The sequence below is a fragment of the Glycine soja genome, chromosome 20 (assembly GCF_004193775.1).
Source record: "Glycine soja cultivar W05 chromosome 20, ASM419377v2, whole genome shotgun sequence".
Lineage (NCBI taxonomy): Eukaryota > Viridiplantae > Streptophyta > Magnoliopsida > Fabales > Fabaceae > Glycine > Glycine soja.
Genome location: NC_041021.1, coordinates 49,971,022 through 49,998,529, shown reverse-complemented (window position 1 = coordinate 49,998,529; position 27,508 = coordinate 49,971,022). Strand labels below are relative to the sequence as shown.

General features: G+C 31.9%; 4 protein-coding genes and 1 long non-coding RNA gene across 6 annotated transcripts; 1 reads left to right on the top strand and 4 right to left on the bottom strand.

The window, feature by feature from the left end:
- Nucleotides 1-155: 155 nt before the first annotated feature.
- Nucleotides 156-3,935, bottom strand: LOC114403082. The gene is made up of 4 exons (XM_028365810.1): nucleotides 3,754-3,935; nucleotides 2,287-2,636; nucleotides 1,602-1,936; nucleotides 156-436 (listed from the first exon to the last, which is right to left on the bottom strand). Exons 1-4 carry the CDS (start codon nucleotides 3,848-3,850, stop codon nucleotides 310-312), a joined length of 909 nt encoding a protein of 302 aa, XP_028221611.1. The 5' UTR covers nucleotides 3,851-3,935; the 3' UTR covers nucleotides 156-309.
- A 1,911-nt stretch (nucleotides 3,936-5,846) lies between these two features.
- Nucleotides 5,847-7,922, bottom strand: LOC114403083 (dormancy-associated protein homolog 3-like). 2 transcript variants are annotated; one of them, XM_028365811.1, is made up of 3 exons: nucleotides 7,762-7,922; nucleotides 7,373-7,542; nucleotides 5,847-6,313 (listed from the first exon to the last, which is right to left on the bottom strand). In XM_028365811.1, the coding sequence occupies exons 1-3, from the start codon at nucleotides 7,874-7,876 to the stop codon at nucleotides 6,206-6,208; spliced, it is 393 nt and encodes a 130-aa protein (XP_028221612.1). In that variant the 5' UTR covers nucleotides 7,877-7,922; the 3' UTR covers nucleotides 5,847-6,205. The 2 variants fall into 2 exon arrangements, with proteins under 2 accessions (XP_028221612.1, XP_028221613.1); XM_028365812.1 differs by having other exon boundaries at nucleotides 7,378-7,542.
- A 5,009-nt stretch (nucleotides 7,923-12,931) lies between these two features.
- LOC114402537 lies at nucleotides 12,932-13,894 on the top strand. The gene is made up of 2 exons (XR_003664460.1): nucleotides 12,932-13,010; nucleotides 13,220-13,894. It is a non-coding gene; the product is annotated as an uncharacterized LOC114402537 (long non-coding RNA).
- Nucleotides 13,895-21,451: 7,557 nt separating this feature from the next.
- On the bottom strand, nucleotides 21,452-22,820 carry LOC114401485 (60S ribosomal protein L22-2-like). The gene is made up of 3 exons (XM_028363994.1): nucleotides 22,677-22,820; nucleotides 22,270-22,525; nucleotides 21,452-21,928 (listed from the first exon to the last, which is right to left on the bottom strand). The coding sequence occupies exons 2-3, from the start codon at nucleotides 22,497-22,499 to the stop codon at nucleotides 21,784-21,786; spliced, it is 375 nt and encodes a 124-aa protein (XP_028219795.1). The 5' UTR covers nucleotides 22,500-22,525; nucleotides 22,677-22,820; the 3' UTR covers nucleotides 21,452-21,783.
- A 1,861-nt stretch (nucleotides 22,821-24,681) lies between these two features.
- Nucleotides 24,682-27,107, bottom strand: LOC114401717. The gene is made up of 3 exons (XM_028364295.1): nucleotides 26,747-27,107; nucleotides 26,550-26,640; nucleotides 24,682-24,999 (listed from the first exon to the last, which is right to left on the bottom strand). Exons 1-3 carry the CDS (start codon nucleotides 26,814-26,816, stop codon nucleotides 24,909-24,911), a joined length of 252 nt encoding a protein of 83 aa, XP_028220096.1. The 5' UTR covers nucleotides 26,817-27,107; the 3' UTR covers nucleotides 24,682-24,908.
- Nucleotides 27,108-27,508: the final 401 nt, after the last annotated feature.

The window sequence follows — 27,508 nt, the reverse complement described above, 5'->3', positions numbered from 1 at the left end:
TTCATCTATCTTTACTCTCTTTCACTATTTCACTTCTTTTTCTCCCTTTCAACCAAACACAATAGTAATCATGTCCTTAGTAGTGAAAATAGTACAGTTTAACGAGAACGCAGGTTCTATGCTGTATTTTTCTATAGAGAAAAGCCACGAGACCATGCGGAAAACTCCTTTATAACCAACTTATACTTTTGTCTAAAATCATATGGCAAAAAGAAGATAGATCGTGAAAGCAAGAGTACGTACAACTCGAGATTCACCTACAAATTAGTAAAACTAATTATGTTCTTAACATCACATACAAGGTAACACTTATCTAGAAACTCTTCTATTTTCTTGAGCATTAGAAGGCCGTTGTTCCATCATCCTGCTTTCAAGCTTCCTTGCAGTTCGCTTTATAGCTGCTAGTTTCTGGCGTTGGTTATGGCTTTTCCTTTTGCTACATGATTAGCATACATAAATAGAAAATAAGCATCATTCCAACAATAATTATAGGCCTGTTAGAATAAAATTCTTTATAATCACTCGTAGGAAAAAAAAAAGAAAAAAGGAAATAAGTTTTATCATAAGCTAATAGAAGAGGAAATTGACTTCTCTGTTGTCCCTTTTTAAGTTGTCCCTTCAAAACGATGTCTTTTTGAATGGACAACACGGACACAGCAGAGAAGCCAGGTCAAATAGAAGAGAACTTCTACCAATTAACTTTTTATAAAAGAAACATTTCTCAATGAATGTACACTAAACACTACAAAAAGAAAGTCAATAACAAATTCCAAGATTCTGTTCAAGATGCAACTGTATTTGAATTCGGCACTATGTCAAAGGGGAAAATATTAATTCCATTAGACAGCATGTACCGAGTAAAGAAAAACGGGATTAAAACAATACTTTGGAAAAGGAAATATTAGGAAAAATCCAAGTCACATATTCAAGATTAATCAAAAAAAGGGTCATCCACCATTGTTGTTCACGCACCAAGCCCAAGAAATACGGGACGTGAGGGGATATGTTGGGAAAAATCCAAGTCTCACATTGGCTAAAAATAAAGCCAAGTTAGAATATATAAATGAGGGATGAGGGACCCTTTGAGCTGACTTTTGAGGTTGAATTAGGCCTAAACTCACATTCTAAGATTCTAAGATGATATCAGAGCATATTCAAGATTAATCCAAAGGATCACCCACTATTGTTATTCACACACCAAAAAGCCCAAGAAATGGTGGGCATGAGGGGGTGTATTGGGAAAAACTCAAGTCTCATATTCAAGATTAATCAAAAAAAGGGTCACCCACTATTATTGTTCACGCACCAAGCCCAAGAAATGCGGGGCATGAGGGGGTGTGTTAAGAAAAACCCAAGTCCCATATCGGCTAAAAATAAAGTCAAGTTAGAATATATAAGTGAGGGGCAACCCTCACTCCTTGAACTAGCTTTTGGGGTTGAGTTAGGCCTAAATTCACATTAAGAGGAAAAACATGAAGAACCACTCCTAATAATCCACATTTCCAACATGTTTTGTCTTTTTGACTTGCCTGACATTGATAGGAGCATACAAAAATGCACAGCTACTCAATAATTGGAAAGACAAAGGACTGCATTCTGACCTTATAAACATCAAGCCTGCTGTTAGAACCATCCCCCCTATAGCCCAAGAAACTCTTTCACCAAATGGCATTTCCCTTGCCCATTGCTGGAAATCATCCAACATCCTCAAGCTCTCACCTTTCTCGGTCAACTCAAACTGTGAAGCCTTCCATGAATCGACAACAGAACCTAGACTTGCTTTATCGCCATAGCAAGAAGTTTCTTCTGAGGCAATATCTACAATATCGGATGGTTTCACTCGAAAACCTGCAGCAAGACAAAGATCTGTACCATTGGAGACCCATTCAGCAGCCCTACCACATACAAAGTCATTTACTCCACAAGGTGCTAGAATCTGGTATTTCAAGTCAATCAAAAAATGGGTATAAGGTGACAAGTTAAAATTCCATGTTCTGGTATTAAAAAGGAAAAAATATACATGCTGAACTCTCTATCCCTCAAAAAAATACTGAAGGAAGATCTAAAAACTTAAAAACATTATGTTATGAATTATTAACAACCAATCCTGTGAACTGTCTACACTGTACAACAGCTTCTCAAATGAATGTTTGGGAAAAGAAAAGTAAACAAAATGACTCCCAAAACTATGCAAACTTTTGTTTCTTTACCAGCTGATGCAGGACACTGAACTTATTTTCATAATCTTGTACAGACAATTTTGAAAAGTGACAGCCATCCATGTACCTGTGTTTTCACATCCATAGAGAAGTAAGCATTTGAGCATGCCTCATAAATTCTCTCGCATAAAGATGCACAAATAAGAGGGGGTCCAGGCTGAGTACCAACACGTGGATCGCATATGGAACACTCCAACAGTTCCCATAAGTGTAAGCACTCTTGGGTAGCTTCCCCAGTAGAAGCAAGCTTCCTTACAGACAGAAGTGCAGGATGAGTATGGGTTACATCGCAGCAAGTCTTTTTGCGAAAAATCCGGCAAAGAGTCAAATCTTTAGGACCATTTTTGGGAGCACCACCTTCGGATTTGAAGGGAGGAAAACGACCTCCTTGAGAAACACACACTCCACTGGGTTTACCTGCATTCAGAAAAGATAAAGAGAATTGAAAACTAAATGCATAGATGAGTAGTTACTTTGTTCAACTGCATAACCAGCTGATTGCTATACTTATACATTTGATCACAAGATGCAATACCACCCCCCCCCCCCCCCTTCCTTATTTAAAGAGGCACTCTCTACTTGGTTCTATGTACATTAAACACATTATTACTTGCAAACAAAGAATGTAGAAAATGTAATAATAATTACAAGGAAGATTGTGATTATGACATAAAAGTAACACCTATACATGTTCTGCCAATTATGACCCACAATATGCTTACACAAAACAAAGTAGTTAACTACTCATTGTGAATTTATGATCAGGATTTATTACCATGATAAATTTCCAACAAAGTCATGCTTACTAGTTACTATATGACGTGCATACAGTAATGAGAAGCTTGCCCAATTGCCTAGCTTTAGTTGATGAAACAAAAAGTGTGCAGAAACTAGAATGAAAAACTGATCCCAACAAGCTAAGCCAAATGATAAAGACAAGAAATTGATAGATTGCATTGATCCATGTGCGTTTCCGTGAGGAAGAAGGAAAAAACAGAGAGACAATGCAAGTACATACATGATATACATGTGTTTTTAAATTGTATAACACCAGTTTAAGGCAAGTTCCCAACAAAATTAAGGTTCCTAGTTGGCTGGAGAAAGCTTGTCCGATGTAAAATTTGGAACCTCCACAGGACCCTTTTTCCTTTATATCAACACCTGAGCCCATAAATTAGTCCCATTTAGTTGATTTGGGTCTGATAGAATTCCCTATCTGAGAGAGATGGAATCATGCACATGAGATCAAAGATCACAATTTAAGAAGGGGGGATTCGTAAGTCATAACCACTCCAGAGTATGAGAAAGGAACAAAATTTAAGAATTGGCCGGATCCTAAACTATCACACAACTAACTAACTAACTAACTAACTCTTCAAACTACACAAGGAATAAAAGAAATTCCCTTTTTTTTATTTGTGTGTATCCCCCTGCTTAAGCTTGACATCATGATCGAATAATGAATAACAAATAAAAATTGCAAATCAATAGAATAGAAGACTTTTATGTTAGAAAGAGAGAGAGGAAGGTAAACCAGAGGAGTGAGGAAGGAAGAGATGGAAGAAGAGGAGCAAAAGCAGGAAGCCACAATCCATGTTCTTGGGTCCGAGTCGGTACTGCTTCCAATCCATACCCGCTAAACCACCATTACGACTGCACCCAAACACGGTGCAATTCAATCCAATGGAAAAGCTTCCAACTCTTTGATTTTTTTTTTGTAAATACTTCAAGGCCGAAAAACTTTAAGCCGAAATCTGAGAAACAACGTATTTGGGCCACTGTATGTCATACCTACGAGCCCACACCCAAGCCTGAACAAAACACATTTTTATATGGAATATTTTCTAACAGATTACAAGAATTAAACATCCTTGAAGTTGGTAGAATCTCTCTTTACTCTGGAGAGATTTTTTAATTGACACAAATAGGCATGTTTAAAATATCAGCCTTATTGATTATTTTCTGCATGTAGATTATATATGTTGTTAGTATAAAACACTACTCAAACATCTAATAAGAATTTTGTTAGGACTTAAAGTATATGAGGAGAGTCTAACACAAAATATAGTCCATTAAGTGACATGCCTTAAGTTTAGTATCAAATAATTTATTTTACTCAATATAAAACTCTAACATTATTATCCCTAAGAGACATTGCCTAATAAACATACTCCTTCACACCTACAAGATTTTATTTTCTCTAGATAAACAAAATCAATATCATTAATTACATGAAAATTGTATGATAAAAATATATTAATAAGAGATGTGATAGGCATACAATAATTTATTCAACACTATTTATGTTTATCTCTCTCTACTCATTATTTATTATATTTTAAATTTCTCTTTTCTTTTGTCTCTTCCTTGTACGACAACAATGAGTATCAAAATTAAGTTATGTATATATCCCAAATTTCATGTTACTAAGACAATCCTAGTAGCAGTATTTTTTTAATAAAAGGTCATGTGCAACAAGTTAAACTATTTTTTTAACTGTTTGAACGACTATTATATATAAGGAGAACAATTTAGCTTGAAAAAGACTTGCCTCCAGATAGAGAAAATACAGTTCTTGCGGGCGACTGAAGCGAGAAAAAGTTTAACTAAATAGGTTATTACAAGACAACGCTTCAATCATTATATCATCATATATATTAAAAAATTAGATTAACAAATAACAATGGATGGATTGCAAACTAATTCAGAACATTTTTTTTAGATAAACTAGTATACATGCCTATCATATATTAATAAGAAATATACATCTTACATTCAAGTATTCTTAATCTAATCATTATATCTTAACTATCTACCATATATTCATATTGATTATTTTGTATAGAATAGCGCTCATATTGACAACTCCGTCCACTCGTATATATTTTTTTATTTATTTTCAGTCTTCAAAAATAAAAATAAAAATAAAATCTGCCTACTAGTTACTAATACTACCCATGAAAAGTAAAAAAAACAAAAAAAAACTTAGAAGAGTATTATACATACAACATATTTTTGTGTCTATTTCTTTTTAACCCATCACTTATTGCATCTCATTGTGCTCTCTCTTTCTCTTTTTCTCTTTATTAATTGTATGCAAATAAGAGACCAAAAGAAAAGCCACATTTTCAGTTATAAAACTTGTTTAAACGTGTTGTTTAAAAAAATGAGTCCGACATAAAGACATGTATATATATTCTATAATATCCATGGCGCAGGCCTCAGGTCTCAAGCCATCCCCACAAAGGCCCCATCAAATAGATCTCAGAAGCCATCCTTAAAGACATAATCACTTTCCACATAGGACCACTGTGAACTTTTCATGTTCAGCTCCTCTATCTCTCCCCCCTCTATCCTCGTTGAAACCATAACAGACCATGAAACTCGAAAAGAAAATGGTATACGTACACCACTAAACCTTATTTTAGGGCGTAAATAACTAATGTTATTGAATCGGTTAGTGCATTGATCTATATTTAAGTTGAACAGTGTGTAATATTCATTCTAATGATTCTATCCTATCAAAGTTCTCTTAATTCCCCAATAGTATCCGTAGAAAGAAAAGAAATAGAAAAATAAAATAAGAGAAACAAAATAGGATGCTGATGAGAGCCTGGAAGCAAACACTAGCAAAACTTGGAATGGAAAGGCTTTTATATATATACAAAGTACACGTAACAAAAACACACCTATACTACGTTATTACTTATTTACAGCTTCCGAACCATAAACCAGTTCAACAATAAAACAAGACCAAGCTGTTAAACCACACACAGCTACCTCGATCGTTTCAGGACTTCAATCGCTCAACTGATGAACTCGTAAACATATTCATACATATGCTATATACTATATACTATATATATGCACAAAATTAACATAAACAAAAATGGATACAGCATCATCCGCAAAGGCTAGAGAAAAACAAACTACTATATATATTTTATTTCAGTCATCGATCCATGGAGGATATATAGTGGTCAGGCTCATTTCTCACACATCGAAAGGAGAAGAAGAGCTTGATCTGTTCTGGCCTGTCTTCTCGTACGCATCTGATGTTGACCTTCTCCGAAAACGGAAGGATTCTCTAGCTCCTATCAATACCATACACACATGCACGCAATAACACATCAGTATATCATCATATATATTCTTTATTGTATAACAAAAATTCATTATCAATATATATATTCTTAATAAAGTTTTGATCATATAAATTTGAAAAAAAAGTTTCACTTCAGTGGATAAAATTGATGTGCAAGTAAACTGCTTAGTTTGCTACCATTAGTGTTGAGACTTAAACTCTCATATGATTCAATTGAAACCCTTATACCAATCACTCCATCACTTGCACATATATTACATCAACAACAGCACCTTCTATAGTTCTATACAAAATTCCTAATAATTAATATCTAGCTGCTTTTGTTTTTAAATAAGATGTCATGAAACTTTCTAAAACCCTTAAGGTTATGACTTAATGTCTATTGTTTATATATAATAAAGCCTTCCATCAAATTATAAGCAACACAAACTCAATTCAGAATTAGTTACCCCTAGCTGACACCTCCAAAACCTAAATAATAATATTGAACAAACGCCAATATATATAACTATATATTAATGTTTACCGTTGCTAACCTTAATTGTTTTACAACTCAAATTATACAATCAACTTATATCCCTTTTTTTTTTAATCATGTCACTCGTAATATTTATTATGTTTTATTATTTTCTTCGTATTATGAAACGATTGCTGTTGTTGCATTACGTGTACCTGGATAAGCACACTGTGTGCACGTCCTTTTCATTGTTCAGTATGCGTGGAAAGGAAACAAAACAGCATCATGACTAACCCTACTAAACACTATCTAAGTGTGTATACTACGTGATTGCTAAAAAATTACTTAACTTTATTGTACAACAAGTGAGTTTTCATTAATTAAATTTAAATATAGGATTAGGAAAGATAAACCCCATCTGAAAGGACAGAATTACCCTTGCACAAATTTCTGGAACATCCGTTTCAGTCACCCTCTCACTGTCTCACAGTGTCACTCCACTTCCCCGGGAGACATTCACAGTTCCCAAAGCCAATCCAAGGTCTAATTGGACATTTCACAGATAAAAAAAATAAAAAAGTAAAGTACGACCTTACCCGAAAACGGAGACACCGGAGGAGTAGAACCGGCGGGGGAAGCCGGAGCGGATCCACTGGGACTCTGGTTACCAGGTGGTTTCACGATCATTATACTTCGCGTCACTCTCACCGCATTCTTGGGCGAATCCTCACCGTACGATTTCACGCTTCCGCTGTCTGATTCTGATCCACCAAAATCACACAACGAACAACCGCCTTCACGTTAGAATTAATATATAATCATACTTTTCACTTTAATTACATTAAAAACCTCCCAAATCTTGCTTCATTTTTATGATCGTTTGGGATCATAAGAACTAATTTTGCAGCGGTTCTTGTATTATTATCATAATTATTTTGAAGAATAACTCAAATGGATTTGGGAAGGGCATGCATGCGTACCCTTGGCGGAGGCAGATCGGAAAGCGAAGGAGTGGTGCTTTCGGAGCTTGCCGAGGCCGTTCTCCGGGCGAGGACCGGCGAGGGTGTCATCCCACAAGTGATCGAGGAGGCCCATGGTGAGAAGAGTGAGGAAACACGCTGCATGAGGTGCATACTTAACGACGGCGAAGAATTAAAGGCCAAATAACTCCTGGGCTTGGGAACAGATCTGGACCGTGGATTCGATCGGGAAGCACGTGGGCGCACATGACGTGGCTTTATGGATCTGGATTCTCCTAGAGATAAGGTTTCCCCGTACGCGTGGGCCCCGCAAATTCTAGCTTTACGGGGTGGAGGAGCGACACGTGACATTGTGTGTATATCAAGTCATTTTCCTCAAAGGGTATGTTCCAAAATACCCATCACTGCTATCCAAATCCCAAAGATAAGCCTTTTCTTTTCTGATATTTACGGAAACATCACACTGTTTTCCACCCATTCTCTCGTTTCATCTTGGAAATTTCAAAATAAAATATTTTTATTAAAATGTAAAAAAATTTATTATTCATAATTTTTTTCTATTATTATATGATTTATATAATAATTTTTTTAATTTCTTAACTAATATTTAAAAACACTTATTAGATAAGATACTTTTATCTAAGTTATTGCATTAACTCATGCACCAATGATATTGATTAAAAAGAAATTTGTGTTCGAAACTGTGTTGTCATTAATGGTTTTTAATAATTTAGTTTGTAAAGCTGATAATGCATTTGGTAAAAAAAAAACATTAGTTATTAATAAAAAAAAACTAGTCTAAAAAGGTGATAATAAAAGTACACTCAAATTATAAATGATTATCAATACTTCGTTCAAATCAAAATATAAGCAATAAATGTTTCGTGTGTGTTGAACTAAAATATAAATAAATTTTAATTAATTTTCTTCTATTTAATCATAGTATCCCAAAATATCATTTCTTTAATTAGAGTTTTTCTTTTTAATAATATTTTCTTTTTTTCCTAATGTAAAAAATATTTTAAAAAATGAATTAACTTTTTTATTGATACTATCAATATTAAATAATGTTTAAAAAATTTCTTGACGAGTGTAAGTTGATTTTTTTTTTCTTATATTACAGTGGGGTGTCATTTACAAGATAGTTTAACAAGTGTTTCACACTAATTAAAAATGATAATTAATTATATTTAATTGTATTAATTTCAATTAAAAAATATTTTTTTTTCAATTTATCTTTCACCGAAACTTGTTATGAGAATAAAAAAAAGTCACTAAAACTAAAATATCAATTATATTAAAGATATTTTAGAGATAATGAAATTAAATAATGTAAAGTATAAAGTTAGTTATTTTTTATATTTAAGACAGAAAAAATGTGTTTTTATATTTATATTTGATATTGGAGGAAGTATTTACACAAGCCAGTTGAAATAGATCCTAAAAATAATGTAGAAGCTATGTCATATTAAACAATTAATTAAATTAGTCAAAATAGTTTATAAATTACTAAAATGACTCACTAAAACACACTGACAGTAACTTTTAATACGCTCTTTTTCAAGAAAAAATTGAATAAGAAAGAAATTATAGTGTTACTTTATTTCTTATAAAAATGAGTGTAAATAGTATGACATTTTTATATTTCAACTTGGTAGATTAAAAATGTAAAATAAAAATAAAAAGTGACCACTCTTTCTAAAACTTTTACAAAGTTAAATAAAAAAATTACATAATTCTCTTTATATTTTGGTTAATTTATAATTTTAATTATGTTGTAATTTTAAATTCGTAATTTTGATTCTACTATTTTAAAATTAAGACACCTATCCATTTATTTATCAGAATAAATACTTTCTTCATTACATGTTAAGAGGTAATCGACCATCAAAATTCAATTGAAAATAAAATAATAAATCATTAATAACTTGTTTTGTTTAATTTTATAAACACTATTTTACATGTATCATTAGGTAAGAGTTATTATTTTTTAAATTATAAAAATTTATAAATTAAAATAAATACTTAATATTTAACTTTACATATTTTTATTTTATTATAAAACTTTATTTTAATATAACTTAATAAATTATATATATATATATATATGTATATTTTCTAAGTTATTATAATTTTTTTAAAAAAATACAATATTATATAAAATAAAATTAAAAAAAAAAATATATATATATATATATTAAATATTTTTTAATTTATAAATATTTATAATAAAAAAATTAATAACTCTCGACTAATGATACATATAAAATAATATTTATAAAATTATTTAAATAATAAAAATGTATTAATAATTTATTATCTTATTTTATAATAAAAATTTATGAATTTGAATCCAATTAAAATCATTAAAAATTATAAAGAGATTAAAATTATAATTTATCCTTATTTTTTTCCCTGATATAACAAGATTAGGGTCAACAGAGGCAACTAATTGGGTCGCTTTCTTTTTTGTTTCTTGCTTTGTCTTTTCGTCATCTGTTAAATGTTAATCTCTTCTCCTTGATTGTCCAATATATTTCTCCATTACTGCTCCTTGAAAATTGACAATGGACATGATCGCTATTCGCTAGATGAGAGAGAGAGACATTTAACCACTAGCGAAAGAAGAAGGTGTAGGCAATTGGGAAGCTGCGTTTACTTTTCAGCATTAACAAGTTTTTCAACTTATAATCCACTCAAGATAATTGGGATGTCCAAAAGGGCTCTTATATTTTATTCTTTTGATGAACAAACAAAAAATATAATCTCCACATCAATCATGATCAGCGGATAAGCAAGTGGGTTTTAAATTCGATCGACAAGATAAAAAGAAGGAAAAGGAAGAAGAGAAAAGCACAGGCAACACGACACTCCTAAGGCCCATGATTTAAACCAACCTCATCAACCCTTACTAGTCACCGCATCCAGGTACGCATTATACACCCAACATATATTGGAACAACACAAGTTCGCTTGTTAAGTTAACCCCAATTTTCAGCTAACATTTCAATCTCATGACATGACCATGTTGGACAAATGGTAAACTTTGCTTTAATATATAGTACATGGATCCTGTAAAGTAAGGATAAATCCAAATTAACCTTGTACATGTAGTGACAATCGTATTTCAGCTATAATTCTCATTCAAAAGATCTACAGTAATAAACTGTCATAGTAAAATGTAGAGTTTAGACCTCTTAAAAACTACACTTTTGTAACCAGAAACATTTTGCTTCTTTCGCTTGATTACAACATATCCTTCAGCAGCTACCACATCTCTTGAGCGGAATCCAAACCTGATCTAAAGGGCTTTCCTGTTAATGTATATCACCTCTTCATGATGTGCACCACAATAAGTTGCCAAAGGCTATACAGCAAATATTAGTTTTCACACACCATTTTTTTTTTTACAAACATTTTTCACACACCATATTCACGGAAGTTTTAATAGTGTAAATATATAATATATAATACTTTGATGAGAGATCTTCTAATTAAATTCTGCTGAACCAGCAATTTAAAAATTTGAAAATGAATATCCGGTTACTTCCTTTTTGATGACAAGTTGAACTTGAACATACATTATATATTCAGTTTGTACCGTATGGATCACTAGATTTAAAATGCCATGTTTGATAAGACCTTGGGCAACCCAATTCAGGTATTATTACTGTCTGAGGCGGCTCTTGTGCAGAAAATTACCATAAGAATTTTGGAATCCACGGTAGGCATGGCTTAATTAAAGAGGGTATCGTATCAGCATTGGGACTCTCTGTTATGTTCTGCTAAGCTAAGAAACCTATGCAAACTTCTCCAGGTGTTTCCTGCCACCACCTAAATTTTTTTCTTTCCTCGCATAAACCAATATGTACCCTCCAACACGCAACCTCAAAGGACAATTCGTTACAGATTCTGCGCCACTCCTTGCCGCGATCCGTCTAAAATGTTCGGTGAATATTAAAATAACATGAAAATTATCATCATTGATTTTAATTTTGAATGTTGAATATATATGCAACTACATTATTTTCTTGAAAGACACTTCTAATCCTATACAAAAATAGTAAGACAATAAAGTATCATATTTCAAATAAAAGTTTAATATTTACTACTATATATGATTAATATAGAAAACTTATAATTACATCTATAATCTATAATAATAATAACAAAATAATCCCCAACCACCACTCTTGTTCCTGCCAATTGCGTTCCCCACAGGCCGTCAATTGAGGGTGGATTTGTTTTGCTTTCTGCCATGACATGTAAAATTAGAGTACAGCTTCCTTGTACTCGATCTCTTACCTTTCAACATATTCAATAAAAACTAAGATAGGATAAAAAATAAATTTAAATCACAGAGAAACTTTACCAATAAAAACTTATATTTTAATTTCTAAAGCTATCTTTATATTTTCAGCCAAATAAAAAATAAGATATATATTTGTTTCTATATTTTTTTCTTTCATCTAAATATAAAAAGTCAAGTCACGAATGCGTCACTTGATTTTTTGCTGATAAAAAAATACATAGAGCGGGACTTCCGTTTCTCATCCATTTGGAAAGTAACTGCATTTTTTTAATTTAAGTTTGAAATGTTCTGCATGTGTTTCGACGTAAATATAATAAATAAAAGTAAGAATTTTGATTTTTTGATAAAATTATTTTTATCTCAAAAATATTTTTTTACCTGAAAATCGAACATGTAGTTACTTATTTCACTATCAAATTTATAAAACACATTAACATTGTATTTGGTAGTGATGAATGATTTTTTGTTTAGAAAGAGTCAAAATTGAAATTATTTGGATGAGATAAAAAAAAAATGAAATATTTAAATTAAAATATTAATAAGTCGTTAGTACAAATGATACTGAATTCAGTCCTTATAAGTAAATGTTGAAATTCAGTCATGTGTGAATAAATAAAATATAATTTTGAGGAAAAAAGAAATGACATCAAGAAGAAATGAGTCAGCTTTCGACGAATATCAATCATTAATAAAATTTACAAATATTTCATACTAATAATATAATAAAAAATATTTGAATTAAAATAATTGGGTAAGTAATAAAATAAAATAAAAATTTATTTATTTTATTTTAAAATGTCAATTCTACCCATCATAGATAAAAATGATCATTTTTTTTATTTGACCAAAAGCTTTTTTTAAGGCATAATCAATTATGTGCAGGGAGAGAGCATGCAGGTCAGTGGAGAAAGCACGGATAAGGTTGCAGCGAAAAAAGGTGCTGGCTACGGTGAAAACACTAAAAATAACCGGCAATTGCTGGTTTTAAACCAGAAGAAAATAAAAATAATATATATATATATATATATATATATATATATATATATATATATATTAAATCATTAAAAATTAATTTAAAAATAAAAAATAATTATTAAAAGTTATATTTTTTAATCAATATCTCTTTCTCTATATTTTTTTTTTCAGATCTAGTTCGTGAACTTTCTTTATCCATCGGCAACTTCTTCTCCGATGACGACAGCTTCTTCTTCTTTCTTTCCTAGGGCGGGATCGTTGTTGAGTTGCTCTTCGAAAACTCTCTCCGCTTTCTCCTCGTTCAACACGTTCTCTGTTTTTGTCGCCGGCAGTGAGAGCAAGGCGGCGATGACGAGCGTGTGGTGAAACTGCATGAAGAACACAACCACGGCGATGAACTCCACCTAGATCTGAGATCCGCTCCTCCCTGTGCTTTTTTTCAGGTGGATCTCCTCCGCCGACGTCTCCAACACTATCTACGGGTGGATCTTCAAGTTTTTGATTTTGTAGATCTGGAGGAACTCAAATCTATAAGTCTTCGTTTTGTAGATCTACAAAAAATCAAATCTACAAATTTTTGCAATGCTCCGATCTCACAACGACTTTGAAGACAGATCTTAAAAACCCAGTTCTTCGAAGACACATCTTCAAAACATATTTTTTCAGTATAAGCATGCGGTTATGCTTTTCATTTTTTTTTTTAAATGTCTTATGTTTGCTCTATAATATAATCGTTTTGTGAGAACAACAAATACTTGAAGTGAGTTTCTTGTTTACAACTATACAATAATGGTAGCTTTTGTGTTTATTCTTCTTTTTGTTCAAACATAATGATTCTTGTTTTCATGAAGTTGTTTGTTTTTGTGATTCCATTGGTGAAGAAAGGAGAAAGAGGGTATGGTGGTTGCGGCGGTGACTAGTCAGAGAGAGAGCAAACGACAAGAGGAGAGCGCATGGTGGTTGTGCAGTTGACGTTCGAGAGATGAAAACAATTAAAGATTAGTTTGTTCTTCAATTAGATGACAAAATTACCAAGAAAAAAAAAACGAAAATTTTTTATTATCAGAAAAAAAACTATTAAAATAAATTACCGGTTAAATAAAGTCTCTCTATTATAATATAATTTGTTTTTTATTTCTGTTTTGTGTTGTTTTAATTTTTTTAATATTTTTTCTTCGTATTAATAACCTGTTATTACAAGTTTTAGTTCCTGACCAGTGGCGCGCACTTTGAGATATCACCGTAGTCAGCACCCAAAAAAAAATAAATATATATATATAGATGCTCACTAACGTGAAGTATCTAGAAATTGCTCCACGGGTGAGGCATTATTTTTACCCTGCTAGAGCAGGTTTGCTATTGGAAAATAAAAAACATATAATTAATTAAAATACTATTTAAATAATCATGAATATAATAATAAGATTTTTTTTCAAATGAATTAAAAATAATACCGGTTAAACAAGTTTTCCTTTTTAATGAAAAACCTTATCCGACAAACTTGCCATCCTTTCCAAATGACTTCAAATTTTTTATTGAAGAAACTGTTGTTTTAATTTATTTTTTTTCTTTCGGTAAGTAACTTGTTATTGGAGGTAATTTTTGGTTTCTCACCGGTGGTGCACTTTCTAGAGACATCACCGTAGCCAACTAAAAAATGAAAAAATAACCTAGGGAAGTAATGGCAAATCATAAAGGGATGGATAACCTGATATAATAAAGAGAGAGAAACATAAAGAAGGATATAAGAAAGTATCATTAGCGCATAAATAAGTTAGAGTAAGGTCCGTGGTACCTATATATGTTGAGTTGAAGATGTGCAAATCCTACCTCCCTTTTAAAAAAATTATAAGCATATATTTAATTTTTTTGTATTTTGCTACTTTATTTTTATATATTTGAACCTATTCTTAATTTCTCATTCTATTGTCAAATTGTCTTTTATTGGTTAGTTTCTATTTTACATCCCGTTTCATTTTCAATTCTTTGAATACTTTATACTTGATTTAGGTAAGTGGTGGATTCAAAAATTCATTCTAAAAGTATAATATTTTTATAGAAGAAAAATATTACAAACTTTTATAAAAAGTACACAATGTGTAGGTAAAAAAAAAATCTAAAATACTTATGTTTTTATAAATTATAATTATTCTTTATATATTTTCATATTTTAAAAATATTGAATGACTTTTCATAATCAATATTATAAAAAATTAAAATAATGAAGTGATAAAATTAATATCAATTTATTATCTCTTTTATTTCTATAATTTTTTTATATTCATTTAAAGAGAAAATGTTATTATGTATTCATGTAAAAAAAAATTCTTGTGGATTATAGAAAAATTCTCTCCACAAGAATTTAGGTAGACATTTCATTTCTTCTCTTATTTTATTTCATTCCATGATAATTATTATTATTTATTTTATTTATATAAAAATTGCCCCACTAACCAGAGTCTCTTGAATCCATCATTCATAAGTGAAGTTATTTCAAATTAACTAATTGTTTTAAATTCAAACTCTAACCCTTAATTTGGTTGAGATCAAATATATAAGAAAAAAAATTCAAAATTTTGATCTCATTTCATACTACCAAACTTGAAAAGAAACTTTTGCCATTCGTAACGAAAGATACACCAGGCGCACAAGCTATGTCAGGTGGGGGCCTAATTGTCTGTTTTGGCGGCAGAAAGTGTCCAACAAAACTGACCTATAGATACGTGATTTATATAAGCATCACACGGTTGATCAACCGCTAAGAATAAGATTCAGTGGGCCATGCATGTCAAATTCAGGGTCAAATCTAGAAAACTACCATGCTTTTTCTAATTTGTTTCTCTAGTTTGCACACAGAACAAAGCGTGCACCACTGTTCAAAAACAGGTTATATAATGATATTGGCGTAAGAATGTAGTATGTTATACGCACTTACGAAATCTTGGTAGAAGAGCCATAATCGACACCAGAATCAAGTAATTAAAATATAAATTTTAGGTACACAAACAAAAATATATATATATTTTTTAATTTTTATAAGAAAAATTCACATTTATTAAAAATATATCACATATATTAAAAAAATCTTGATATATAATATTTTAATTTAAAATTCTTAAAATTTATTTTAAGTCCCAGTGTTGGTGAATCTTAGAGTTTGATGAGTTGGGTTTGGAAATGAGGGATTGCTTGCTTGCTTGTTTAGGTCATCATATCATATAGATATTGGTCATAGGTGCATTACTCATTAAAGAATGTCCACTCGAAGACTCAATGCCTTAAACTCACCCAGCAACTCTCTCTTGACGAGCAGTATATAAATGCACCAGCTTCTGCTTCTCTCTCAGCACAGCAATGCATGGTTCACCATATTCATGATTGGTGGTTAGGTCCTGTTGGAGAAGCAGGGCACGTGCAACTCAGTTCTAGTTCTAGCTCTATTATAGCTGCTCTAGTTTATCTGATTTTGCACGTGCTCCCCTTCTCCAACACGATTTTCCTACCTCATTTTGTTTGGATTTTCCTGGAATGTAGACCTTCCTAGGTTGTTCAATGTTGTCGAACCAAGGTTAGCTTATTTAACTTGTCTTGCTTCACAGTAGTATAAGTGAAAATAGAGAGTTGCATTGCATGCATGCGATTTACACTTTATATAACTTGAATATGCTTTTTTCTTCTTCTTTTGTTGCCCATGCTGTGTTCTCTCCAGACCAAGACATTAGTTCGTCGAGATGCAGAAATTTGTTTAAAAGATTGACCTCTTCTACATAACCATATCACACTATGTTGGTAAATGTGCTTTGCTTTCAGAAACAGAGGATTAACATACAGGGCTATGGGCTGAGTGACCGAACTAAAAGGAAGTTAACTGCAGCTAAGGAAGACATGTGCTGCTCTGCATTGGCCAGTGCAGAGTATATCTCCATTTCTTGGGCTTTTCCGTTACAACGAGGACAAAAGTCAATTTAAGCTATATGTACCTTCTTTTCATAGTTCAGTATCTAATATCATACATATTTGTTTTAAGTGTTTGGGCTATGTACTCATCAAATTTCAACCAACTGCGTTGTTTCCTGGTGCTCACTGATCATTTATAATATGGATAATTTATTCATCTTTTGAACATTTTTTTTTTCCTGATCATTATGCGCTGTATAGAATTCTTATATTGCTTCAGCCTATAATAACTTCACTGCAAATTAGCAGTTCTCACGAGTAAAAAATATCCATGTTTAAATGTTGCCGGATTCTCCTTCTATAATGGGTGTTTGGAAACACTTATTTAACTATTTAACGTGGATTATAGACTCTTTCTCCACGTCCGAGACCTCAAACACGCTTTAAGTTAAAAGGAAGTTTATAAGGGACCTCAAACACGAGTCAAATAGGGACGTGAGCAACAGCAGTGTTGTTATTACTATTATTTTCTTTTTAAGAAATCTAAACAAAACTCTTAACACCATTAACAAATGTTTTCTTGCATATCCCTATGTAAATAGCTATCTAGCCCTAGCTCACTACTCTCTACAATCTGCGATTGAAGCTTCCACCTTTTCAGTGAGAACATATTATTTTCCAAATTTTAGTTCTTCATTAGTTGGAGATGGATGTGAATGGTGTGTCTGAAATGGATTACTGACTTAAGAATGTGCATTTATAAGTGTTGGATGGTTGGTGCTTTATAATGGCTAAGATGCCATGAAAAATACGTAATTACTAATATTAGATTTCTGACGCTCAAATTACTAAAGCTAGCTCTCATTAGAGTGACTATAGTATTGATGGTATATATAGACATAAGAACTTGGCTAGACCTCCTATCTTTGATACAATCCCAAAATCATTCATAATTATATCACATTTTGATATAGTTACAAATAACTTTACTCTTCACCAAAGAGGGATTCATATATGATAAATTTTCTGTTACAAGTATTAAATTCAATAATGTTGGGCTAACTTCACATTTGGGTCCGGAAGAGTATTATACGGATTGGGCTTAACTTCAGTGCAGCGCAGCACATTAAAGTGCTTAAAGAATGTAATAATCAAGTGGTAGTTGCACTTCCCTTTGACATTGGAATTGTGCATGTTAATGATGTAAGAGATGACGTGAGGATGACAGTTCAAAAGCAAAGTTCCAGGAAGAAGAAGCACTGGACCTGGGACTGGGAGTTCGCCTTAGGAAGTGGGGGACTTAGTTATCGCTGCCTCAATTTAGTTTCGCATAAAAGGGAAAGAAACTTCATTATGGTGATATCATAAAAAGTTAATTGATTATTTCTTGAAACTGGTACAAATACATAATACTTTCTTTATCTAATGTGGGAAATGTAAGTGTGAAAAAACAAGAACAAGAAAGCAAGTCAGTGCTGCTGCCAATGCAGAAGAACCTTACAACACAAGCAAATGAAATAATGAATATAGGGTCATTTGAACACGCAATGCACAAATATCCATGTTGTTGCAAGTAACTGTGGATTATGATTATGTCATATGGCTGGAGAATATGAATGGCAAAAATACTGGGGAAAAATTGCAGGAAAATGACGTAACTATCAAAATGAGCACTGAATGGCTGATTGCGGCTTTTGTGCCAAAATGTTGCATTTTTTTCATAAATTTTTAAAAACTTATGGACATGGATAAATCGTCTTTTCAAAGACATTTCAACATGAAAAAATATGCTTCCAAAGACGATTTCAGTTTTTCAGTTTTTATTTTTTTATAAAAATAAATTGTGTTCCTACAAATTGCATGACTATATAAGAAATAAACAAATTCTCATTTGTTGAGGGCTAAAGAAGTAATTTATGACGATTTTGTGACATACAATTTTTTTAGAAAAAATAAAAAAGTGAAATTATTTTTTGAAGCACCATTTCTTCATGTTGAAATACCCCTTCAAGCTATGATTTATCTATTTTTGTAATTTTTTAAAAATCTATCTATTTTGGTTATTTATGAAAAAAATTACACTTTTAGTACAAAAGCCGCAGATCGCTGATGTGGAAAGAAAGAGTGAAGCACAAGATTGACAATAAATGTTTAAAAAATAAATTGAGTCTCTGTTGTTTTTTTAAATGCATGTTTGAAATCTAATCAATTTTCTACATCTAGCATCCATATAACATTAACTATTATTTTTAGGATGTATTTTTGCTCGAAATATAAGGAATAAAGAAATAGAGAGAAAATTGAAAGAAAAAAAAATAATGGATGATGTAATAGAAAAGTAAGATGTAAAACTACAGAATAAAAAAAAAGTAAGATGTAGAAGAATATAAAAAGGTGAGTATTAATAAAACATTCGAGCCATTCTATTTTGTACACGAAAAACTCTTTTAACCCATCTAAGACGCATTACCATACAATACATAGTAAGAGCAAGAGGTTGAAAATTTATTTCTAATAAAACTTTTACGACTACAATTGGTGCAATTCGCTATCGGATTGTACTATTATTTTCTATGTGCTGGCTGGTTTAGGGTTATACCTCATTGTGCTAATTACGAGGTTGGTTCAGCTAGAATTGGTGTTTTGGTATATTCAAATGCGTTCCGTGCAGATTATGTGGAGAACTGGTCTGTCAATATTAAATTTATAAGCTTCCTGAAAAGCTGGTATGTTTCATTAGAAGCCCATTTATTAGAGAATTTGTATAAGTTCAGATAAATTCATTTTAATATTACTCTGAGAGGATTTCTGATACTTCTATTGAACTGCTGAAGTAATTTATATTCTAGATTAAGAACATAATACTTAAAAAATGAAATCAATTGTTTACTCTTTCTTTTTTGCTTCTTTTTTTTACATTTTAATCCTTAGATAAGTAGCTAATCCTACACAAGAACCTAGCTAGCTCACCAACATACTTCACCAATCCTTAGACCAGGTTGAAGATGAAGACTCTTTGTAACTTCAGTGCGCTACAATGCTGTTTTTTTTTTTTTTTTTGGAAAGCAACATTGCTGTTATAATGTCCTTCAGCTAGAAAAGTGTTGATCTTAATTCTTATCTGGATCAATTCAGCGACCTCAACATCTTCAATCCCATACATAATGTTTAACAATAACTTCCAAATTAATTAAAAGGTTCATCAAAATCTCACTATCACGGGTTGTTCAAACCTTAAAAGAATCTTCACTACCCACTATTTCCGTTCCGGTGTCATATTTCAACACTGAACAATGGAAATATTTTATTCGCAACCATCATTTCTTTTATTTGTCATATCATACATTATATTTATACTTCTTTCTGCCATTTGCTTAAGCTCTCTATCACCAAGCAATTGTTGTATGTTCCTTCTTGTGGAATAGATTAAGAAACTAAAATATAAATAAATTCAGAGAATTAACGTGCCAAAAGAGCACCAATAATGTACCGTAACATTATACGTGCACGGTGCACACCCTAGAATTACTTTTTAAATTAAAGGTGCACGGTGCACAGCCTTCATGCATGTCTTCGATGCACAACTGTACAATATAAATAATTTATAACATTTTATTTTGTTTGATAATCCATACATACGGTCACTAGTTTTGAAGAAGACATGCATGAAGGCTGGGAACGATTGAAAATATGATGCTCACTATCTATTATAAATTGTATTTCATCATATTCTAATGCCCTGTTTGGTAGAGAAAAAATACGGAGTAGATGGAAAGTAATAACGATGAGTGTAAATTGATGGTGAGAAATAGGTTAACGAGTGAAATTAGATAAGAAAAAATACAGTAAATTCCACCATTTTTTAAATTATTTCTTCTCTAACTCCCCCTTATCAAACCAAGTAACTAATTTCCATCTCACCCCTCCAATTTCTTCTCAACCAAACATACCAAACATACCTAACATAGCCTAATAATTCTTTATCAGCCTATCATAAAATCCAATTAAATAACATAATTTAATCAAATACTATTGCTTCTTCGTCCGGACTGAAACAGATGTCTGGCAGAACATGTCTATACCTAAACAAAATCATGGATCATTTTAATATAGCCTGAAAGGATTAGAGAGTAAACTCTCCAAGTAAGCGATGTCAAATTATCCATTCAAGTAGCAGCAGAACATTACTTATACAACTGCATTCCAGACTACGAATTTATGGTCTCCTGTTAAAAGGATTGAATTTTCGTTTCCACACATCAGAATAAGGTTTTTAATATATCATTTCCCATACATCCTGGTATTATTTTATTGGCAACACATTTGAAAATTTGATTTGCAAGAAGGATTGCAAGAAAGCAACAAAAGTGACTAAGAATGTGCATCTAGAAACTATATACGAGTTGTATACATTAGAAATTCTCGCCCCCCCCCCCCCCTTCTCTATTTTTACTATTACCAAGCACAATGCACAGATGTAAGTCAATAAGAAAACTAAATTCTAAATTGCTTCCTTATAGCAATTAACTGATAATTTAATCAACATACTTCAAGTGCCAGACATCGTAGAAACAAACAGCATGGGACTGCAGGTGGGGATCTAAAGATGATCTACCAATTCGTTCAAATGTTTAATAATGCAATGGCACTGTATCAAAGGCAAAAGCTGACAATATAATATGTGAACTCTATTCTAAATTCAACAGAAATAGCACTGCAACTCATAAATAAACAAAACTGTTAAATTGCAACTAATGTAAACAAAGCAACATAGCTCAATCCAAAAGAGAAGCTAACACTGGGAAAATGGGTAAAGAAGGTTTCTCAAAATGGGTAAATTAATCTTCTTCCTCTCCTTCATTCTCAGCAATGTTGAAGTACCTCAATTCATAAATGCTTCTATCTTTGTTAGAAGCAATCACTCTGAGCCAGTCCCGCACATTGTGCTTCTTCAAGTACTTCTTAGTCAAGTACTTGAGATACCTGGAATCAGATGAGAAGTTCAAAATACATGTACACAAACATCAAATCACAAAAATAAATTCTTTTTTGTTAATATTACAATTAATTGTATCCAATAAGGCAATAATTCTGTTAATAAAAAACTCATATCCAGATCCCTGCATCCTGAAATTTAAGATAGGTTAGGGCAAAATTACAATCAGGGCATCCAATATTACAATTCAGACCACAATAAACCAATAATTCTGCTAATTAAAAAACTCATACATTTCGATTAGGGTCATAATCTATGGTTACGATTCTACCATATATATTTTTCTCATTCCGACCTTAATTAATTAAAAAATAGAGATTTTAATTACCGTTTGGAGAAGTTGCTGTCTGAAGTAACTATGATTTTGGTCTTCTCACGTGTGACGGTGATGGTGTCGGCGAGAGCACCGGCCTTGCCACCAACCTTAATCCTCTCTTGAAGGAACTTCTCGAGAGACGCGATGTCCATGATCTTGTCCTCCACTGGCTTGGCGCAGTCAATGGTGAATGTCGCACCCTTCTTCTTGCCCTTCGCAGCAGTTGCACTTCCTCGACTCATTTTCTTTCACTTTCTATTGCTAATCTCTGAATCCAAAAACAACAAATTAATATCTTTTTTCAGTTTCCACCGTTCCTAGAAAACTAACAAACCTAACTGAAATTCATCGGGGATTCTAATTCTTCGTGCGTGTATTAAGCAAAGGTAAAAGCTGAGAACAGAGAAAGAGATGAATACCTTAAGCTACGCCAAATAAGCACAGCACAGTGTGAATAACGAGCGGCGGTGTGGTAGAAAATTAGGGTTTGGATTTGGCTCTCATTTTATACGCTAACATGAAACGCGCGTTTATAGAGAAATAGGTTATTATTGTAAAATACTAGTACCTGGGAGGGGAAAATTAAGATGCCAGTTTTTATTTTAACTAGTATTTTAATTTGAACATTATCATGATTGTACGGTTAAATATCTTTTAAATATGATTAAAATTTACAATAAAAAATATTTGTAAGTATAAAAATTTATTTTATGCTTAAAATTTATAATAATTATTAAAAAAAAGCCTTTAAATAATGATAAAGGAAAATAATTTTAAAAAAAAATTTAGTAGTTGCAAAAATAATATATAAACTACATGTTTCAAAGAAAGTGTAAATTGAAAGTAGGAAAAGAGTGAGATCTCACTTTTCAAGTTGTGAATTCTAATTTACAATATAAAAGTAAATATAAAGTTTTTATATAAATTGTTATTTACAAAATCATAAACTATTATTTCATTTATTTAAGACTTTATTTATTATTTTTAAAATTAATGTTTTAAATATGCAAATGATATCAATTTACAGAGTTGTAGATTCGAGAAGTTGCTCATATGGTTTTTTTTTTTTACCTTAAGATAAAAAAAAAAAAGCGTGGACATGTTGTTCGATATATAATGAGTGTTTGAATGAGCACCCATAAGCAATGTTTAGTTCTACGTACAATAGTAAAAAATAGAAGTTCTGCAAAGTAGCTTATGCCTGGACGTGAAAAGTAGATGCCCATATATAGCTTAATTCGACACATTACTAAACATGCTAGATTTTGATTAGAATTGATTTTAGGTTAAATTAGGTTTTTACTCCTTTATTTTATTTTTAAAAATTATTTTAAATTTGTTTATTTAATTTTTTAAATTGATTTAATTTGATCTTTTAGTCTAAAAGATATGAAATTACACTTTGTGACGGTTGAAAATTCTCATTAAGTAATTTTAAACCACCAAAAATATATATTTTTTTAAAATGAATAATTTTAAAAATTAAATGATTAAATTTAATAAAAAAAATAAAAAATCAAACTAAATCAATTTTAAATTTAGAGGACCAAATTGAATCTAAAAAAATTAAATGATAAAAATAACCTGAAAAAAAAATTTAAGGATTAAAAAATTAATTTAATCTTGATTTTAAATTGTTATGCCCTACATTTGGTTAGCCGTCAGCATGAATAACCACATATACTTGAAGCTTTCCTTCATAGCTTCTACGTATTTCATTTGGAGAGAAAGTGTGTGATCACGTTTAATAATTAGTTCCAAACATAGGTGATTTATATTTGGATATTTTTAATATAAAAAATTAAAAATATAATTTAGTACAATTTTTTTGAAAAAATATATTAACACCCTTTTTTAGATTGCACATAATATTCCTCTCTTTTTAGTAGTTGCAACATTTCATATAGGAGGATGAAAAAAAAAAGGATATCGTGTGCAATCAATGCAAAGACTACCTAAAATTACTCTAACATAAAATTAATTGGATTCAAAATTAATTTTTCAACCTGAAATCAATCACATAAAAATTTAACTAAATTTAACTAAAATCATATAGGAATCTAATTTGAAACTAAACACGCATTTAAAGTGTATGTTCAGTTTTATATTGAATTCTCGACCGTCAACATTGAAATATTATATAACGTGATACATTGAGAAATGATTTATGAGTAGAAACTAACATTCTTGGAGTGAAAAAGAAGGAACACCAAAATAGTGAAGACTTCTTCAATTTTTGCAAATTCTTTCGAGAATTCCAGAACTAAAAAAATGTTCCCCTTCCCTCTCCTTGGTTCCTTACAATACCTCCATTTCTTTTCAAATTCCTAACTCCATTCTTTCTCCGAACGTCTAATCTTTCTGCAGCCAAGGGCTTGTACCCTATTCCGATAACTATGAATTGACAAAAAATGCTAGCAAATGTATGAAGCAACTAGCAGTATAAGTAATCCATTCCAACAAGGAAAAAAATATATTCACTCTGCCACAGGCATGTTAACATTTCTTAGTATTTTATTTTAAGAATGAATAGAGTACAGTACAAGTCCAATTGCAAATTTAGCTATAATCATATCAGGTAGTGTACTAGGATCCCTCGGTATAAAGAATTCAAGGTACTTTGGTTGCGTTCTACTTATTGTCAAAATTCCTTACGAAGCCTTTGCTCCTGTCTTACGATCATAATATTCTACTAGTGCAGCTCCGGCTAATGCTCCCAGTGTAAGAGCCTGTGCATGCAACCTGAAATAAAATAGCTCAGAAACATTAGCAAGAAGCATAAGCTTGGGAAATTATGCAGGGTGTGCCAAAGCAGGTTCAAAATTATTTATTAAGAAAAAAAAATACCTCAATACACACATTGTGCAGTAAATTTTGCATCAAGGGGGAAAAAGTAGGAATTAAACCCGACATATGACATAGAACTAACGCAGTCCAGTTATTCATATTTCCAGATATACAGACATCTATATATTACTTGAAATAAGACACCAGATCAACCCATATCCTCTGGGGATTCAAATGTGGTGTCATGTTTTGATGTCCCTCTAATTGAATGATGATAACTCAAACAATAACAATGATAGTCATATCACTAAGTAGCTTCAGTTGTCATATTTTCATCTTTTGTTTATTCCTTTACTTTGGTACACTTTCATCAACCCTTGGAGAAGATAAACAGCTTCTGTTGTAGAATTTTCTGACATAAATCCAAATCAAGTCTCTGCAATCCTAGTCTCATCTCTTAATCTATGCTATCACATTTCCAATAGTTTCATAGTAAGTCTCATAAGTGTTATTCGTCTATAATTTACAAAATTTTAAATATCTTTCTTGCTTTTACATATAAGAACCAAAGTGATTCTCCTCTATGTACGTGACATCTTCTTAAATCTCATTAAATAGTTTAGTGAGCCAAATGATACCTTATCCTCCTACACATTTCCAAACTTCAATAGGAATACTTAAGGGCTTCTTTGACCTCTTCTACTCAAATTTTGCAATAGTAATACTTACTAAGTTGAAGGTTTTTTATGCTGAATTGTTAAACAATATTTAATTGAAGAGACAAGGAAAGAGAGAAGAAAAGCAGACAACAAACATGATTCAACCTTAGAGACAGTAGAGTAATTGCAAATGAAAAAGCTCATCTTCATACCACAAAAACCAAAGCCCATTATTATCAACAAACACAACATATTGTTCATCAAAACTCCAATAAATCAATGTTGTAATTTGTAAACACCAACCAATAATTAACTTTCCTAGGTGACCACCATTATTAACTTCATGGAGAAGTTAAATTGGGATCACATCACAATGAAAATAAGAGAAATGGCAGATATAAAGAAGATTTCAAGAATTGGAGACAGCAAGCACAAAGTATCAGGGAAACAGTGTTTTGTAAACTCTAGTTTTGAAGCTAAATTGAATCACAAATGATTAAGGAAGAGTTCAACTTGATCCATACAATTCCTAGGCTATAAATAGGATTGTTGAAAAGGGATGAATGAAGTGGAATGGAATGACACTACCATCTATTATAAAAAGTTATCCAATTCCAAAATTACATTATGTTGCATATAGGTACGGCTCCAGTTTACACACACTGGTTGAAAAGTGAAAACAAAGTGCAAGTAACAACAAAAGGCCTCAATGAAACAAACCACAGTAGTAAATCATGAACAAAACATCAAAGCAACACGGATTGCAGAATTTGCACGACAAATCCAGATAAATAAATTAGGTCAAAAACAGTATCGGAAAAGATAAGAAATTATAACAAGACAAACCTAGCGTGAATGATCTTAACACTAGTTTTCATGTTGGGTCGAGACCAATTGTAAGCGATCGAACCCGTAATACCACTGAGCCATAGACACCCTGATCCAAATAACAATCGCAAAAAATCACAATAAGATCGAAATCAATAAAATCAAACACCCATCAATGAGGAAGAACGAATGAAGTGCGAGATTGAGAAAATTACCAACAGTACGGAGCTTGTGCTCGACGACCCACTTCCTTATGGATTCAATTTGGGTCTTAGCTTCCGACATTGTTACCTTTGAGAGAGAAACGATATTTCACAACGAAAGGAATAGGAAGCGTACACGATAGTATATGACAAGTCCAAGGTTTTGCTTTATATATGGTGAGGAGATGAGGAGAAGGGGAAAAAAATAACAGAAAGAAGAAGCGAATTCGAACGGCCAGAATAGCGTGTCGAAAAGACAAGTGCTGGCGCACGTCACCTTAGTTAGTAATTTAAAGAGACGTCTGTGTCTGTGTCTGTGTCTCTGCGATGTGGTATTGTTTTGCGTTGCCCACTGTATTCACTATACCATCTTTTCTGGTTCAAGGCAACCACAAAAACACAGCTCACATCTTTCAAGAGGTTTCAACCGTTGATTTTTGGGTGTTGCTATATGCACCCAGCATCACTTGATAATGTCAAAAATGCCCCTCCACTAGTAATACGTGCGGATCAGGGTGATCCGTAAAACACCCGCGGATCAACTTGATCCGCGAAAGTCTCATGCGAATCAAGTTGATCCGTGTAAGACTCGTGGACCAAATGCGAATCAAGTTGATCCGTAAGCCTTTTACGGATCAACTTGATCCGTAAATCTTGTACGGATCAACTTAAAGGCTTACGGATCAAGGATATTTCAGTTCTTGGTTTAGGAACTCTTCTTCGTCACTGTGATTGAAAAAATCGAAGTCTCTCTCTCTCTGCAATAAAGTGAAT

What these genes read in the sequence shown, in the direction of transcription:
- LOC114401717 (XM_028364295.1), bottom strand. Translation starts at nt 26,816, where the DNA reads ATGTCGGAAGCTAAGACCCAAATTGAATCCATAAGGAAGTGGGTCGTC. An exon ending in GCACAAGCTCCGTACTGTTG is followed by an intron (nt 26,641 to 26,746) that starts GTAATTTTCTCA and finishes TATTTGGATCAG; the next exon opens with GGTGTCTATGGCTCAGTGGT. An exon ending in GTTAAGATCATTCACGCTAG is followed by an intron (nt 25,000 to 26,549) that starts GTTTGTCTTGTT and finishes ATTTTATTTCAG; the next exon opens with GTTGCATGCACAGGCTCTTA.
- LOC114403083 (XM_028365811.1), bottom strand. Translation starts at nt 7,876, where the DNA reads ATGGGCCTCCTCGATCACTTGTGGGATGACACCCTCGCCGGTCCTCGC. An exon ending in CCGATCTGCCTCCGCCAAGG is followed by an intron (nt 7,543 to 7,761) that starts GTACGCATGCAT and finishes TTGGTGGATCAG; the next exon opens with AATCAGACAGCGGAAGCGTG. An exon ending in TGTCTCCGTTTTCGGGTAAG is followed by an intron (nt 6,314 to 7,372) that starts GTCGTACTTTAC and finishes TGGTATTGATAG; the next exon opens with GAGCTAGAGAATCCTTCCGT.
- LOC114403082 (XM_028365810.1), bottom strand. Translation starts at nt 3,850, where the DNA reads ATGGATTGGAAGCAGTACCGACTCGGACCCAAGAACATGGATTGTGGC. An exon ending in CTATGGATGTGAAAACACAG is followed by an intron (nt 1,937 to 2,286) that starts GTACATGGATGG and finishes TTGAAATACCAG; the next exon opens with ATTCTAGCACCTTGTGGAGT. An exon ending in GCAGGCTTGATGTTTATAAG is followed by an intron (nt 437 to 1,601) that starts GTCAGAATGCAG and finishes CTAATCATGTAG; the next exon opens with CAAAAGGAAAAGCCATAACC.
- LOC114401485 (XM_028363994.1), bottom strand. Translation starts at nt 22,499, where the DNA reads ATGAGTCGAGGAAGTGCAACTGCTGCGAAGGGCAAGAAGAAGGGTGCG. An exon ending in GACAGCAACTTCTCCAAACG is followed by an intron (nt 21,929 to 22,269) that starts GTAATTAAAATC and finishes ATCTGATTCCAG; the next exon opens with GTATCTCAAGTACTTGACTA.